General features: G+C 54.0%; 3 protein-coding genes across 7 annotated transcripts in view; all 3 read right to left on the bottom strand.

The window, feature by feature from the left end:
- Positions 1-701, bottom strand: part of UBE2F (ubiquitin conjugating enzyme E2 F (putative)) — a 60,282-nt gene extending 59,581 nt beyond the window's left edge. For all 3 annotated transcript variants that reach the window (XR_005257518.1, XM_038142001.1, XM_038142000.1), the window contains exon 1: positions 548-701. The gene's annotated coding sequence lies outside the window, so the exon portion shown is untranslated. The remainder of the gene's footprint in view (positions 1-547) is intronic.
- Positions 702-3,788: 3,087 nt separating this feature from the next.
- On the bottom strand, positions 3,789-8,482 carry LOC119702959 (interferon lambda-3-like). The gene is made up of 6 exons (XM_038141770.1): positions 8,471-8,482; positions 4,744-5,010; positions 4,409-4,471; positions 4,119-4,276; positions 3,981-4,047; positions 3,789-3,878 (listed from the first exon to the last, which is right to left on the bottom strand). Exons 1-6 carry the CDS (start codon positions 8,480-8,482, stop codon positions 3,789-3,791), a joined length of 657 nt encoding a protein of 218 aa, XP_037997698.1.
- A 1,681-nt stretch (positions 8,483-10,163) lies between these two features.
- On the bottom strand, positions 10,164-15,628 carry LOC119703523 (putative methyltransferase DDB_G0268948). 3 transcript variants are annotated; one of them, XM_038143510.1, is made up of 7 exons: positions 15,404-15,628; positions 14,239-14,367; positions 13,796-13,956; positions 13,360-13,573; positions 12,308-12,408; positions 12,045-12,182; positions 10,164-10,592 (listed from the first exon to the last, which is right to left on the bottom strand). In XM_038143510.1, the coding sequence occupies exons 2-7, from the start codon at positions 14,347-14,349 to the stop codon at positions 10,502-10,504; spliced, it is 816 nt and encodes a 271-aa protein (XP_037999438.1). In that variant the 5' UTR covers positions 14,350-14,367; positions 15,404-15,628; the 3' UTR covers positions 10,164-10,501. The 3 variants fall into 3 exon arrangements, with proteins under 3 accessions (XP_037999438.1, XP_037999439.1, XP_037999437.1); XM_038143511.1 differs by lacking the exon at positions 15,404-15,628 and adding an exon at positions 15,153-15,334; XM_038143509.1 differs by lacking the exon at positions 15,404-15,628 and adding an exon at positions 14,802-15,018.
- Positions 15,629-16,530: the final 902 nt, after the last annotated feature.

The following is a 16,530-nucleotide window of genomic DNA, read 5'->3' as shown; positions in this document are numbered from 1 at the left end:
AAAAATAAAAAAAAAAAAGAAAGAGAGGAGGAGAGGTCTGAAGAGTAATGAACGCGGCCATAAATTAAAACAAAAGAGAGAGAAAAAAAAAAACAACCTGTAAGCTGCAGACCAGCTGTTCCCTCAAAAATACCCCCGTCTTTTAGGCGCTGATTTCAAATAAATTCAACTTGGATGGGCATTAAATGCCTAAATACCTTTACAACTTGTCCTGAACAACCAGGAAACCCAAGAGGAGCATGGCCAGTCTGGAAAAGAAATTATTCGCTTCGGCTGCATCCCAAATTCTAACGAAACCCAGCAAGAAAGCACTCTCAAATCGCAGGTAAAGCTTTACCGAGGAGGGAGGGAGCGGAGCTGCGTTTATTTCTAAGGAAGGCAGCAAGAGCCCGGGGAATCCTGCAGCTCCCGGGAGCCAGGGCAGCCCCCCATGGCACGGGGCTGCGGGGACGGGGGAGCCCGCCGGGAGCCGAGGCCTGGCGGCGCGGCAGATGTGGGGCCAGCGGGAGCGGCCAGGCCCGAGAGAAGGGGGACAGCCCGCAAGTACCTGAGCGCGGCGTCAGGGCCCGGCAGCCGCGGCCAACACCATCCCCGGCGCCGGCCCGGGGGAGCGGCGGCGGCGGCAGCTCCTCCTTCCTCCCCGTCCTCCTCTTCCTCCTCCTCCCACAGCCCAGATCTCGCGAGAGCCCAGGCGGGGCCGGGGAGCGCCCCCGCGGCGATCTCGCGAGAGTTTGGCGGGGCGGCGGGGAGGCCGTTAGCCGCCGGGAGGGCGGCGCCATGTTGGGGCTGCCGCTGAGGGGCCCCTCAGGCGGCGCCGCCATATTGGGGCGCTCCCTTAGCGCCCGCGGCGTGCCGCAGTGCCTGAGGGGAGCTGGTGTCGTTGGGGTTACCTGTCCCCAGGCCGAGTTTTATCTCCTGTTGTAAACAGAATCACAGAATCCTTAAAGTTAGGAAAGATCTCTGAGATCGCACCTTTGACGGATCTTCGCCGTGTCGCCCAGACCGCGGCACTGAGTGCCCCTTCCTTGAACACCTCGTTCCTCGTGTAAGGAACAAGTCATTCCTTGAACACCCCCAGGGATGGCGATCCCACCACCTGCCTGGCAAGAAATTCCATTCTTTTCCTGTCCCCTCACACTGCTGTGGAAAGGGGGGTGATTCAGCCACAATATAAATTAATGCTGAGTCTACGGCAGATAGGAACACACCAAGAGGGAGAAACAATATTATCAGGGTGATTTCAGGAGCAGAGCTTAGCCAGGCTCCAGCGTTTGCCTTGGTTAAGGGAAAGCTACTATTAATTAAATCTACCATTAATTAAATTAATCTATTAATTACCCAAATTAATCTACTATTTCTACATTCCAGCAGCAGATGAGTGGAAGACTAGTGAATCAGATGGAATAGTCAATCAATATGTCAATAATATCAATATGCAACAGTCAATTATGAGAAACTTGACTCACTATTTAAAATATTTATAAAAATTTATTAAGGGATAAAAGGGATAAAAATCCAGTACTGGGGTGCTTGGCTATTTGCCAAAATAAAAAAAATAAATAACTTAAACCATGTTTTCTATATACTGTTCCATTACAGGGGGTACAGGCATATTCATAGGAGTTTATACATATTCAAATATTCCTTTGAGATTAGATGTTCTTTTGCTTGGTTTTAACCTTTGACTTGTCTTCATGCTATCTTGTAGATTAAACTAATATATTTTATTTCTTCTTGTGGTTCCATCCTGCTGTATTTTCAGTCTCTGATAACAAGGGTTAATACATTCTTTTTTTTTCAGTGCTCTGGCTTCTGTTTCTGTTATCTTGTCTTTCAGATGAGATAGTCCCTAATGTGGGAAATCACTTAATTATTTTACACCATTCTCTGAGCTAGTTACATGTAAAAGCATTTTAACATTTCACAGTCTATTATGCTACAGTCTAAGATAGGATACATTACACCACTATTTATAAAAGCTATACATAAACTGACAGACTATAATACATCAGAAGCAGTAACTACAAATTGTACTGTATCACGATTTTTTGTGGTCAATAATACATAAATGCAAAAGCCAGTAACTATATTTGTTATTTATAGCACCAGTGAAATGAAATATCAATCATGGAGAAGCACAAGTCCACCAGATGGAATCTGTGTAAAAAATTATCGTTAAGAGAGCATTTAGTAACGGAGAGCGAATACTTGGGTATGTAACTAGGCTGCCCAAAAACTTCAGATATTTTCACAGTTCTGTTAAATCATCTGTAAAACAGGTGCATAAACTTAAGTTCTTCCACTAAATAAGGGAACCAAAACTTGGCCATGAAAGCAGCGCCCAGGTCAGAAGGCAGAGCTGGAGACCTGACACAAGGGGAGTTTGGCAGACAGCTACTGAAATCCACTGCATCCTAAAGGTTCACCGCAGTGGTACGGCTGCCCCTTCCCCAAAAACAAACTGCACCTGAGCTTACTGAAATCCGGTCAAACCAGCACAGAACTGCTGCTTAGAGCCCTTTCTTCCCTCCTTAGGCTTTTCCCTCCAGATCCGTGCGTTGTTTGGATAACCCCCAGCACAGCAGTTTTGGACAGAATCATCGTAGAAACATCCTCCTCCCACAGATGCTGGCTGTAGGCAGGTCCCAGAGAGGGATTCCTCACAAGCCTTCAGAAGCGAGGGGTAGGAAATCGGGAGCAGGGCCAGGAGCTGGGGTCCCAAATTAGTGGCATCTGCTTCCTGGGAGCCCGAGCTCACGGAGCAGACCATTCCTGCAGCCCGGCTTTTGGGGACAACGGCATCTGCCTGCTGGGAGCCCAAACTCACAGAACAGAGCATTCCTGCAGCCTGACTTTTGGGGAGAATGGCATCTGCTTCCTGGGAGCCCGAGCTCACGGAGCAGACCATTCCTGCAGCCTGGCTTTTGGGGAGAATGGCATCTGCTTCCTGGGAGCCCGAGCTCACAGCAGAACGTTCCTGCAGCCCGGCTTTTGGGGAGAACGAGCTGCGCCCGGCCGCAGCCGAGCCCCGCATTCCATGGGGAATTCCAGACGCGCTTTCGGGGCTCTCCCCGCCCTTGGGAGGTGTTGGCCCGAGGGCGTTTACCTCGGGACGGGTTTTCATTGCCCCGGGCGCTGCTCCTGGCATTAGATGGCAGCACATGGGGCGCGGCCGAGTGACAGAGTCTGTGAAAGCTCTCCAGAAAACCCAACATCCAGGCTGTTTTCCTCTCCCCGCCCCAAGATTACACGCAGCGAGGTTCCTTTTGGGCAACGTCCCTGCAAGGATGTGCGGGCGATGCCGGTGCTGTGGCATTGCAGAAAAGCACGCTAAAAACAAGTGGTTGGCAGCTTATCTTGCTTATGGTAGTTTAGTTAACTACTTTGGATTTCATATCAAATAGCACATCAGAAAATAACTTACACAGGCAAGTATGCAGAATATACTCTTTAATAAATAGCAGGTAAAAAAATAGATCTCCTTAAAAACATTTTAAGAACCAGAAAAACAAAGGTACCTTATAAATACGCATATTCACGTTCTTTCGGGAAGGGCATTACTTCGCCTTATCCCGAGCCAATAATTTAAAAGACCGTAAAAAAAAGAAAAAAAAAAGGAAAAAAAATATGTTTCCTCAGCTCGCATAAGTGAGAAGAAAGGTTAAATAGGTTAAATAGGAAGTAACAGCGCAGCGCAGTCGTTTTTCCCCGGTTCTCGGGGTGTCCCTGAGGGACGGTGCCGCGGGCTGGGGTCCGAGGGCACTTCAGCACATCAGCAGCTCAGCACATCAGCACTTGTCCTGGAGGGCAGCGCAGCGCAGGTTGTCCAGCACCTGCAGGACGTGCACGATGGTGGTGGCCCTGAGGCACGCCGTGCTCTCGGGGCTCTCCTGCGGGGCGAGACGCGCTGGGGTCAGCTCTGCCGAGAGGGCTTTTGACGCACCCCCAAAAGCCCGCAAAACCCCGCCGGCCTGACTTACTGCTCGCATGGCCGCCTGCAGCTTGTGCAGCCAGTGCCTCAGCCTGCCCGAGGGCTGGTGCGAGGGATCCACCTGCAAGGAGAGCGGCCGGGTGAGCGCAGCGCGGCGCGGAGCCGGCCCGGGCGGGGCTCGGGGGGACACTCGGCACTCACACAGCCCCGCACGTCCTCCCGGGCGTCCCTGAAGAACTCCAGGGGCTGCCGGCACACCTCGGCAAAGCCGGGGGCAGCGGGCAGCTCCAGCATGGCAATGGTGAGGTTCAGCTCGGCCGCCACCAGCAGCGCTCGGTCGGAGATCTGTGGGTGGGAGCGTCCTGGTTAGGGACCCGAAGATGGGGGGCTCGCAGACCTGCCCGGGGGTGCGGGTGGAGGTGGAAGCGGCGGGCAGGAGAGGTGTGCCCCCTTCCTACAGCATCGCCTCGCTCTTACCGGCAGGTCTACTGCGTTCCATCTCCGGCGGAACAGCTTGGTGTTGCATTTGTGGTTGTTCTCCTGCAGGCATAAACCAAGAGAGAGACTGAAAAACTCTCGGCGTGACTTCTGGCTATGTTGGACCACCCTGGCCATCCTTGAGGGCTCGGAAACCAGGATGAAATTTGGCCCAGCGTCCTTCACGTCCCCAAACACCCTCGGTCATCCACACATCTTGCTCGTCCCCAAAGCGCCGCAGAAAACGTGCACCTTGTCCCTCGGGTCTGGAATTCAGCATCCCCTCTGCCTTGCCCCCTGCCAGCCCACAGCCCCCTGTTGCCAGCAGTACTCACAAACTCTTGTCTTATCTTGTCCACAGCCTGCCGCTGCTTGGGTGCGATGTTCTGGTACTTGGACAGCCGGCAGCCTTCCCCCGGGCTGTCGTGGGGAAAGGCAGCCCCCAGGCTGACCCCCAGCAGCAGCACGAGCAGCGAGGCGAGGCTGAGGCGCAGCATTTTGGCAAGGAAAGCTTGACGGTCGGCGATGGAGTACGATGGGGTGAGGAGGCTGCGGTGCGAGATGCCAGCGAGGATGAACCGGAGGACTCCGGGCAGGATCCGCTAAACTCCAGATGCAGAGGTGCCTGACAGGTGCTACAGGTGGCTTGTTCAGACGTGGAGCTGCTGAGCTGCCGGCTGTCCCTCGGAGCTGCTTTGCCTTGCTCGCTGTGGCTGCCTTGCTGCTGCATCTCCAGCTTTTTATTCCTGCCTGGTGCTTTCATCTTCGTAGGAAAACCCAGGGCTGGTACAGCTGGAAACAAGAAAATGAAAGTGGTGCAGGGAATCTCCCCTCCTCCCTGCTACCTGCTCTGCTGCCTCCCTGTCCTGCCTGCTCCACCTCAGCCTGGGATGCCGGGGGATGCTGGGGCTGGGGCTGGCAAGTGGGGGGACGCCAGCATGACCCAGCCCCACCCCGTGCTGAAAGCTGTGGGAGACACCTGGGGACAACAAGTTCACGGGGACAGGAGGGTTTTGGTGTCTCCTGAGCAGCAGCAGGAGTTCAGGCCTCAGTTTCCCCTGAGAAAGGATGTGGTGGGTTGGGGCCATAAGCAGCAGCCAGGAGTGGGCACTGCACTGTCCAGGCTGCAGGCATGAGCTTTTATGGCTGTGTTATCCTGAAGGACCAGGCTCACCACCAAAGCAAGGAAAAAGGTGAAAGCAGAAGCACTTCCACCTGAAGTTTTCCAGGTGGAACACAGACTTGTGGAGGGAGATGAAGATGAGGAGGGCTGCCACTGGAGCTGGCTGGGGTTTCCTCCCTGTTCAGCCTGGAGACACACATAGGGTGTATTGACATCCCTCTGCTGACAGCTGGAAGCTGGCTGGGGTTTCCTCCCTGTTCAGCCTGGAGACACACATAGGGTATATTGACATCCCTCTGCTGACAGCTGGAACGGTGCCTCTCAGCAAACTGTCCCTCCATCAGGGGAACCTCCTGTGGTCACTGCTGAGCTTTTAGCCTCCTGCATTCATCGAGCATTAAATATAAAAAAATAGGGCAATGCCTGGATCTAAGAAGCAGGGACAGGAAGAAAGTAAAAGGCATAAATGCACTTTGCAGGGCCTTGCACGATGACCACAGAACTCTCCAGGAGGACCCAATTTTTAATGTTCACATTTGGAACTAAAGTGCTGATTTCAAAGAGTCCGAGAAAAGGAGAAAAGTTCTTGTGGAAGGATGTGGAAAGGTACACCTGTGGGTGAGCAGTGGCATGGATGTGGTCATGGGCTGGGACCTCTCAACTTCATCCAGTCCAACCCTTGCTGTGGCAGGATTGGCTGTCACGGGCTGCCAAGGATGGAGTGGACGCTTCAGTCTCTGTTTTCCTTGTGTTCAGATGGAGTTTCCCTGGTTCAGCTCTTGCTGCGCTGTCACACCACCATGAGCCCCAGAGCCTCCTCTCTCAGCCTTTCCTCGTAGCAGAGATGTTCCTGTCCATCACCTTCCTGGCCTTGATTGGACTCCCTCCGGTCCCTGCCATGTCTGTCTCCCACTGAGGAGCCCAAAACTGGACCCAGCACTTCAGGAGTGGGGAGGAATCACCTTCCTCAGCCTTCTGGAAACACTCCTCCCAGTGCAGCCCTGGATGCCATTCACCTTCTTTCCCACCAGGACGCTTTCCTGGCTCATGTTCCATTAGTGAAGAGGTCGAGCAGGACCAGCTGTTGACTCACAGGGTCCATCCAGCCCTTCTTGAGCCCTTCCCCTGCTCCAGCAGCATCCCAGAGGGCTCAGACCTTTCCTGGAAAACCGTGATGGAGATGAAGAGTGGGAAGGGGCAGCATGGATTGGATAGTGACTCCTTCCACTTTGTCCAGACTGGATGCAGACACAGCTTGGAGAAGAGCCAGGAGAGCAAAACGTGCTGCTAAAGCCCCGGAGCGTGGTGGGCACAGGTTTTCCAGTCATGGATGTGGACCAGGCTCCCACACCAGCCTCCCTCACAGCAGCAGGTTAGGGAAGGTCAGGAATTAAAAGCCTGAGCCCTGGTGTGCGCTGGGGTCCCTCATCTGCCCTGTTGGTGGACAGGACAATGGCTCTGTCTTTCCTTTCCCATTAAAGAAACCCACAGGAGATTAATTTTTATTCAACACAACAAAGGTCATGATCAGTACAGCTGTGAAACACAAGTCCAAACCAGCATAAATAAGACACTTCTGTCATCCAAACAGGCACAGCTCAGCTGGAATAGAGGGCATTTTCGCAGAAAATCCCAACAGATGTAAAATAAACGTGGCCCCCAGTGAGAGAGGGGTGATCCACCACCAACCACGGTCCCACACCACCGAGACGCTTTCGGGTCACCCGTCGGGTCACAGAGCAGCATCACATCCTCGTGGGACAGCTTTGGCTCCTGTTTCCCATGGCTGTGGCTTTTCTCTCCCAGGTGTCATTTCTGTTTGGAGAAGTAAAGTGAAACCTCATCTCTTCACACATGCAAAAGGAAATTCAGAGGCACCAAAGAAAAAGCTAAAGCTGCGGGACGAAGCCGGGCCACGGGCGCAGCCCCCGGCACCCATGGCAGGGATGGAGGGATGAGGATCTCTCCTGGGCACCCTGCTCAGATATTTGTGCCACCCCCAGGCACAGCTGAGCAGCACTGAGGGCTTTTTCTTCACGGGATGGGGTGCTGCCATCCTGGGTTTGGTGCGTGTCTTGCCCGGCAACGTCACGCTCCAGCACAGCCCAGCCAGCACAGCATGGCTGCCTTCACCACAGCTCCTCCAAACCGTGCCAGTGCCACTCCTGCCCTGGCACTGGAGAGTTCCCCAAAGCCAGCACGGGCTGGGGACATCACACCGTGCCCAACAGAGACTGCAGGGCAGACTGGAGACCCACCACAATAATCGATCCAGTCCCAGTGATGCCTTGGGAAGGCTGACCCAGAACAGAGTCCAGACAGAGTTAAAGAACAAAGCAGGGATTTATTAAAAGGCCTCCACGGATCCACCTTGGACAGTGCAAGAGCCCATACAGGGCCGCACCCAAGATGAATCAAAATGGTCACAAAATGGACAACTGGTCACGGGGTCTCTCACTTTTATAAGTTCTGGTCCATCTGCATATTGGAGTTAATTGTTCAATTACAGCTTCAGCCCATGCAGTCCCATCCTTCTTGTTTTTCTCTCTTGGGTCCACTGTTGTTTGTGCTCTTGGGCCTGAGATTTGGATCATTTGTCCTTGGTCCCCAGCTAGAGAAGGAATTGTTTTGTCTCCCTGCTCTGTGAAGAAAGCTTACCATCCCATAATGTGAAGCTCAGAATTACACACTAGAACAGCACAGAATGTGAAAAATATAAAAGCTAAAACCTGAGGCATGACCAGCTGCCGATGGTGCTGTTCCAGGAGAGCAGCACAGATGGTGATGATGGAGCCCCTTCCTTGAGAGGCTGGAGTCACTCAAGCTTGCTTGGAGCAAGAAATCCCAGGTGTGGGATTTCCAGGTAGGAGAACAAAAGTGAAACCTGACTGTGGACAGGGCTGGCGTCAGCAGCGGGTGAGGCAATCGTGGTGACTCACGGGTTCCTGCATGGCACGAGCATGGGCAAGGTGCTCACCTCAGCCCACGGCACTGGCGTGGGTAAGGATGGGCCCAGATGGCTCCTGACCCCAGTGGGCCAGTCTGGGAGGAAGTGGCTCCTGCTGAACCGACTGGTCTGGGTAGAGAAGATAGAAAGAACAGAAAGCGTGTCCCAAAAAAGCCAGGCTTAAAAATAAACCCTCGGGTGAGGTGTGGGAGCCCTGCCCACGGCCCAGTGGTGCCAGGACAGGGGCATCAGTGGGCTCTGCTTGTCAGCCAGCACCAGACCCGTCCCTGCCAGCCCAGGGTGTGGTGGCACCAAAGTGCCCCCAGCCCCCCTGCACCCCCCAGCACGTGTGAGCTGCAGCAGTCCCTGCAATGGCTGGTGCTGCTCTGCTGACACAATCCCTGCTGTTGCCTCACGGCTGGGCACCTGCTGCTGCTGGAGCAGGGAAGGGCTTTTAAATGAAATCACAGCTGTAATTAACAAGCAGACTTAAACTTGTTTTAAAGAGAGGGAAAAACCCAAACACTTGTTCCCCGGAGCCTTTTTGCCAGCACAGTAGGGACACGGGATGTCACCTCCTGCGGGACCCCTCCCTGCCCTGGAATGTCTGCAGGGATGCACCTCACAGGGACAAGCCCTGCCAGCAGAGCTGGGGCTGCCCCAGCCCAGGCAGGCCCTGGGCATGGCAGCAGTGGTGGCACCCAGTGCCAGCCCGGGCAGGAGAGACCCCTCGTGCTCACCCAACAAGGGAGGCTGAGAGCTGCTGCTGGCCCAAAGCCAAGCTGCACCTGGAGCAGCCTCAGCCAGTGAGATCAGGGCCTGATCCACTGTATCAATCCAGCACTGCTGCCCCAGCACCCGGCTGTGGACACAGAGCAGCCTCCCATCCATCACGGGCTTCCCACGCCATAGCTGAGACCCCATCACTCTCCTGGGGGACCAAGTGGGAGCAAAGCCTTTGCTCCCCACCCTGGGCAAGCTGAGGACAGCTCAGTCAGGACCCTGAGAGCCCAGGACCTCAGCAGAAGCACCTCCAGCCCCTCTCAGCCCCCTCTGGGGCTGGGAGCAGAGGTGGCACTTCACCTTTTTTAATAAAGTGCTGACGTAGAAGAGAGTGAGGGCACAGCCCTTCCCATGGTGTCGGGGAAGCTTTCTTGCCAAGGACAGGAATTACAGGAAAGGGAAAGGTCCCTGCGGAGGGTGAGTCTGGACTCGAAATATCCAGAAGGCAAACAGGAGGTGACCTGTGCCAGGGTATGCCCAGCTTTGAGCCCTCATGTCTCCCCTTGCCCCTCCCAAAAAACACAGCCTCTAATCTCCCCTAAGATCGCAGCGTGGGTGGGTGATAGGGGCACAAACCTGCTCTCCCTTCAGCAGTGATCCCATAAAGGCTCCTGAGGTGCTCTGAGGGACCTCACCAGGGCCAAGGCACTCCTGGGGCAGGTAAGGAGCTGATACCTGTACCAGGGAGGGGGACACACTGAGGGCAGCCCTCAAAAGACAGTGCACAGCTCCTCACTTGGCCAGGGCAGGGAATGGCCCTTCCTACCCAAAACCCACCTTCCCCAAGGAGCAGAGGGGCACTGAGGGCATCAGGACACTCAATGTCAATGTAGCACAGTTATTCATTCCCACACCAGTGAGTGCTCCACAGCCTCTCTGTAAAACAGGAACCACAGGCAACATTTTCTCAGCTTGCTTTTTTAATTGTTATCAATTGTGTAAGAAATTGTGCAGTGAGTTTCTCAGCTGTTCCTGTGATTCTCTTCCCCACGTGTTACTAAACCAGCGATCCACAATGGGCACTTCCAGTGCTGAGGGAGCAGCACTGGGCAGACAGCAGGACCAAGGTGGACAGAAAGCTGAGGGGCACAAAACCCCATCTGCTTTCCACAGGAGACCAAAATTTCAATCAGCAAAATCAGCAGTAATCTTCCCAGGGAGTAAGAGCAGTTACAAGCAGGGTTTTAGGAGACAATCCACCTTCCACTGGAGCAGCAGATCAGGAGAAGGGTTTGCTCTCTCAGCATCCCTTGCACCCCAGCACACAGACGTGCCTCACCAAGAACTCCACCGGGGTCTCACGAGAGGAAACTCCCATTGTCTCCAGCATCCTGAAAGGACAAGCAGAGGAAGGGTCTCACCTGCCCAGACAGCTCCCACCTGATGTGGGGCAGCACCCACAACCAGAGACAGATCCCTTCCACCCACAGCACGCAGCAGGGAGGGCAAATGCTTCCAGCTGCTGCACAGGGGCTGTTCTGGTCAGTGAATAAATGAGCAGCACCCCCTTCCCCACAGGCCCTTGTTGGGGCTGAAACAGATGGGTGAGTGTTGGAATGCAAGCCTGAGCTCCTCAGACAGGGAGATGAATGCAGGGGTTGAATTAAAGCCCTTAGAGAAGTTAAGATATATTAAACCACACAGATATGGAGTAGAAGTGTAGGTTTAAGTTTTAAGTAAACAGAAGCCTGAGTTATAGTTTTAAGTAAGTTTAAGCTGTAGATTTTTAGTAGGTAGAAATACATTTTAAGTGCCTTAAGAAACTGCATTAGCTAGCAAAGGCCCTAAAGCCTAGTTTAAAGCTCAGCAACTTAGCCCTAGACAAAACAAAAACATAGCAGAGCCTTGCCTCTAGAATAGATAGAATTACTCACATAAACCAGATAAAACTACATGCGTAAATAGACAGAACTATTCATGTAGATTGATAAACCTTTAAGTAAGAAAACAATATTATATACGTCATTTTTTAAGAACTGCCATTACTTTTGTACTACTTCAGCACATTAGAATCAAGTTTAGTTGGTTTAGAAAGAATGTTTTAGAGTTTTTAGTTGATTGGATGTTTTGTGAATGAAAAGTCCCTGTAACGGGGTGCAAAAGACAACATCAACTACCACCACAACCACGACTATCAACAACCACAACAGAAGAAGAAGAATAAAACAGAAGAAAAGAAGGAGAAAGAAGAAAGAAGGCTGTGGTGCCTGCTGCTGCTCAGGACGTTGGACTCTGTGCCAGGGAACAACTGTTGCTGCTGCTGTTCCTGCACAGAACCTGGGACTCCATTCCAGAGAGCAGCCTCGCAGCTGCTGCTCCTGCTTGGGACTCTCAGCCAGAAAGCTTTTAGCACTGACTTTAACACCTTGACTTCTTTGCCTCGGAGACTGATGTTTTCATGCCATAAAGAACCTTGGAGCAACCCACCACCGCTCGTGTCTCTTTGAAGACCCTAGACCCACTAAAGCTCGACAGGTGAAGATGCAACCACCGATATTTTTCAAGCCCTTTGCCAATTAAAAGCAAGGTGAGGAAACTCGGGATAGTCTCTGTCAGAGGTTTCATGGATACATGGGTGCAGGTATATCTTACTGCTACACAGGCTTAAAATCTAAGGATCTGCAGCTGAACCCCTGACAAGTGTCCACCCCTGGGGGAAGGGAGGGAGCACATCCCTGCACACTCCCTTGCAGCTTTGGAGGGGTCTGCACAGCCTCCCTCTGCATGCACTGTACAGGACAGGTCCTCCACACCCTGCTCGTTTTCCCAAGCTGTTTTCTCACCTCTTTTCCGTCTTTTGGAGGAGGGATGTTGCAGCTGCAGGGTCACTCTTCTTAAAGGTTTGATATGAAGAGGTGGACTCCATGTAACCAACCACACCCTCAACAGTCATGGGAATTGGGTCGTGGATATCAGTGATTCTACGAGAGACGTGGGCAAGAAAGGAGCATTGGCAAGTTAAACCTCAAAGGCAGGGGAACACGGACCACAGGCTGACGTGGTGGTGGATAAAGTATCTGACACCATCAAAGGTGGTTCTGCTCACCTCTTCTTGTCTGGGAATGGCAAGGCCTCAAAGATCATTTTGTAGTCATCCAAGACATATTTTACTCTATTATTTGAGTATTTTAAAATCTCGTCCCAGCACTGTAAAGACAGTGTATTAAAAACAAACACAAAACCACTTGAAGTTCTCATATGCCACTTAACTCAGGTTTGGGCCTGCATGTAATGTAATACATTCATATATGTCCTTTTTTTTAAAAAGACTTGTTGCATTAAAATACACTGAAATCTTGCTTAATGTCAAGAATTCAAGGATGCTGTTCTAGAACTAAGGCTCCTGTCCTCCCTACACAGCTCTTACTCATAATGGAAAGTCTCCTTTTATCCAATTGTTAAAACACCCTTTGTTCAGAAAGATTGCTTAAAAAAAGCCTTCTTCCCAACAATTTCTACTTCCCATTCTTTTCACTGTGAGCAGGGCAACAGGAAAAGTCTCCTGGACAATACCAGCTCCCAGATCTGCCCTGGCACCCTGCTCACCCCCACCACATCTGCCCTATCAGTCCTCATGTCCCTGTCCTCACGATCCAGCCAGCCCAGTGTGGAAGCCTCTAAATCCCTGCATTTACCCCCTTCTGCATTAGGATTCCTCTCGTCACACCCCCTCAATCCCACTCCTCCCTCTCTGCTGCGGGATTCACATTCTCTGAACCTGAGAGAAGCAGAGAAAAGAATGATCAAGACAATTCTTGTCTCATTTGCTGCGCCTGTGTTGTGCCACAGTAGAATGCAATATGGAGATTGTTTACCCGGAGTGAGGGTGTTTTGTTTCCTTGGCCTGTCAGGACCAAGCGTGTGTGTGTGTTGGGACAGTCATGAGATTCTGGGCAGTGGAGTTGAGTGCTTTGTGCAGATTCAGTTTAGATGTAGTGTAATATCATACAGAATAATATAGTGTAATGGAGTGATTAATTAGATATCAGTGGAATCAGATGCATCACTTTCTCCCTGCCTCGGGGGCCGCCCCGCGTTTGTGATACTCTGCACCCGTGAGTGCTGCAATTCCCCCCGCCCCGGGCATTCCCAGCTGACCTCCCTGAAGACTTTGGTGAGCTGCTGGGAGCAGTGGCCGTGGCGCAGGCTCATGTCCAGGGTGTAGGTGCTGATGGCCACGCAGCCGCCGGGCCGCAGCACGCGCTGCGCCTCGCGCATGAAGCGCTCGATGTCGAACCAGTGCGCGGCCGTGAAGGAGGTCAGCACGTCCACGGAGGCCTCCTGGAAGGGCAGCTCCTCCGCAGGGCACACGCTGCAGGCCGAGGGGAAAAAGCCACGGACGTGGAGTCAAGAGGGTGGTTTTGGACGGTTTGGAACGCAAGACCGCAAAGTCTAGGATAATGCTCGCTCACACCAGGAATTCCGTCAAATGGAATCTCTGGCTGGCTCCTACGACAGTCATACCCACAAACCACCGCCTCCACGCGAGGACCCGAATTCTGCCTTTGGCAGAGCGTGCTGTGCCGACACTCACAGGTAGGAGATGTTGGGCATGCAGGGGTTCTCCTTGGCCTCCTGGATCTGCGCTTCGCTGATGTCTGTGCCCACCACCTTCTTGAAGTGCTCCCCAAGGAAGTGGGTGCCTTGTCCAGAGCCACAGCCAACGTCCACCGCCAGCTCCGCAGGGATGGCCTTCTGCGGGGAGGAGTGGATGTGTCTCAGTGGGCAGCCACCCAATTCCTGTGCTTTCACCCCATTCCTGACAGCCTTGGCATGGCAGAACGTGTAGAAAGCCTCTTCTGTGCCCCCATCTGGCCATGAGCCCTGCTGCTTTATCTTTCCCCGAGGCACCAAGCAAGGTGACACTCCCAGCAAGGTAAACACTGCCACCTACAATTAAATACTCCTTGGATTTTTCCCCACCCACAATTAAATACTCCTTGGATTTTTCCTCCAGCCTGGGCGTACCCCGCTCACCTTTTCCCGCAGGTAGGAGAGGATGGTCTGCTGCAGCTCTTTGCCCGGTGCAAACCTGTATTTCTGGTAGACGGCCGCATGCCCTCTGCCCTCGAACATCTGGGTGGCCATGCCTGGCCGAACTGGCACCTGGGAGGAGGCAGCAAGCCGGGGATGTCACACGGACCGAACTCCCGCTGCCTCCCTAGCCCGGGACCGCAGGCACTGAAGCCTCTGGTTCCCTGCGGGGCCACGGGGAGGACTTTGCCCGGGAGGCTCCAGCAAGGGAGCGTGAACCTGCTCTCCAGGAATCCCTCCCACAGCCCTGAGCTAACCACAGGAGCGAACCAGCGGCGTCCGACAGGAAAAGCTTTCCAGGTTTTTACACACCCCCTAGGGAGTGTGTAACTCCATTGCTTTCCCCACCCACCCGGCTGTTTCCTCAAACAATTCACTGAGCAGCGAAGCTGCAAAACTACCACTGGAACATGGGGGCTTCTGCCGGCTGGATTTTTTTCCCCCCCCTTTTTTTAAAAAAAAAAGAAATCCATTTCCTCCTCTTAGCAACACAATCCCAACTCCACCTTGCGCTTTCCCAGCCATCTGCTGCTTTTTGGCCCTTCCCGTCCAGCAGCCACCACCCGAAGTCTCTTAGGGCACGGCACCCATCACCATGCCTGGAGGCGAGCGGGGCTGGCCGCAGCTCAGCCCCGGGAGCCAGGGGAGCTCCCGGGGAGCCCCTCGGGAACCAGGGGAGCCCTTCGGGAGCCAGGGGAGCTCCCGGGGAGACCCTCCCGGCGGTCAGCCCCGCCGGGTGTCCCCGCAGCCCGGGCCCGTCGCGCCGCCCCGGAAGGCTCCCGGCCGTATCCTGTTGGTGGAGGCGCCCGAGCAGGCGCCGTCCGAGGCAGCGGCAGCTCCCAGGGCTCGGCACCCACCCCAGGCACGGCCAGGAGGGCTCCGTGCCCCCTTTCCCGGGGAAGGGTGCGCCCGCGGTGAGTTTATGGAGCGATACGGAAAGGCATCGGGAGACCGAGGGTTGTTCTGCCTCCGTGCAGGAAGAGATGCTCCACCGGCTCAGGGCTGGAGCGTCCATCCGGGAGCAGCAGCGCCGCCAAGGCGCTCTCTGCAGGGATCCTCCCGCTGCTTCCCAGAGGAGCCTGCTCCCCGCACCATTCCCGCTCCTTACCCCGCACCAGCCGCTCCCAGCGCCTCCCAGTCCGGGGCTGCGGGGCCGGGACGAGGGAAGGCGGGGGAAGGCGAGGGATGGCCCCGGCGCCGCCCCCGGTGCCGCCCCGCAGCGCTGCCCGCTGCTCCCCCGGCCAGCCGGGGCTGGTGAAATCCGGGAGGCGGCTTCTGGAGGCTCAATCCCACCGAGGGCCTGGAGTCGCAGAGCCGAGCCTTAGCCTTTACACAGCTCCGCGGTTACTGATTACGTAGTTACGGCTTTCAAAACGCCCGCGGATCCCGGGAATGCTCAAGCAGCCTCCACGTCTCGGGAAGCAGATGTAGAGCCCAGAAGATGCTGCAAGGTAGCAGAGCAGGATTCAAATGCTGCAGGCAGCCAAAGCCATACCTGCAGAGCTCTGGCTGCGCCAAAGTCCCCTCCTGGTGTCCAGCAGAAAATAAAAATGCAGTCAGAGCCCCCAGGAGCAGCACTTGAAGAGCTTAGGATGTTGATATTTCAGACCTAGGCAGTTTGCCCTGATTCGGGTCAGGATTTTACCCCTTCCTCAGGAGAGTAATGATAATTCCGTGCAGCTAAAGCCAAGGGAGCCGTGGTTTGCTGGAGGCACAGTCCCTTCAGTTTGCACTTTGCACAGCAATCATGGGTCCATGCTAACTAGCACAGCCTTTAAGCCACTCCTGATTTTAAGAGAAACCAGTGAATTTCCTCAAAGACTGAATACAGAGGCTGGCTTGAAGCAGTTTTCTAAATCAAAGCATGGGTTGAATTCCTGGCCTTGTGTCCCAAATATTTTGTTTGGGCCACCTGCTGCTTAATCGTGCAGGGGTGGTACCTGCAGCAAGAGAAAGCTTCTCACAATCACCAAAGGGCCCTGTGTTTTCCCAACCTGGCTCTTTGGGGTTTGCACACCCCATTTTGCCTGGATTTTGCTGAGAGCACCACTGCAGGCAGGAAGGGGTGATGTCCCAGGTCTGAGGCACCTGCCTGGCTCCAAACTCCACAGTTCCTGGGCAATGCACAGGTGGCGTTTAACTGGGCTACAGCTGACACCAAACACCTGCAGGGAGACAAAACACCAGCCAGGCACGGGCTGCAAATGGCACCAGGCCTTTCCTGAGCTCTCCAAA

This window comes from Motacilla alba, chromosome 7, assembly GCF_015832195.1.
Source record: "Motacilla alba alba isolate MOTALB_02 chromosome 7, Motacilla_alba_V1.0_pri, whole genome shotgun sequence".
NCBI classification, from domain to species: domain Eukaryota; kingdom Metazoa; phylum Chordata; class Aves; order Passeriformes; family Motacillidae; genus Motacilla; species Motacilla alba.
This window is presented reverse-complemented; position numbering and strand designations above follow the sequence as displayed.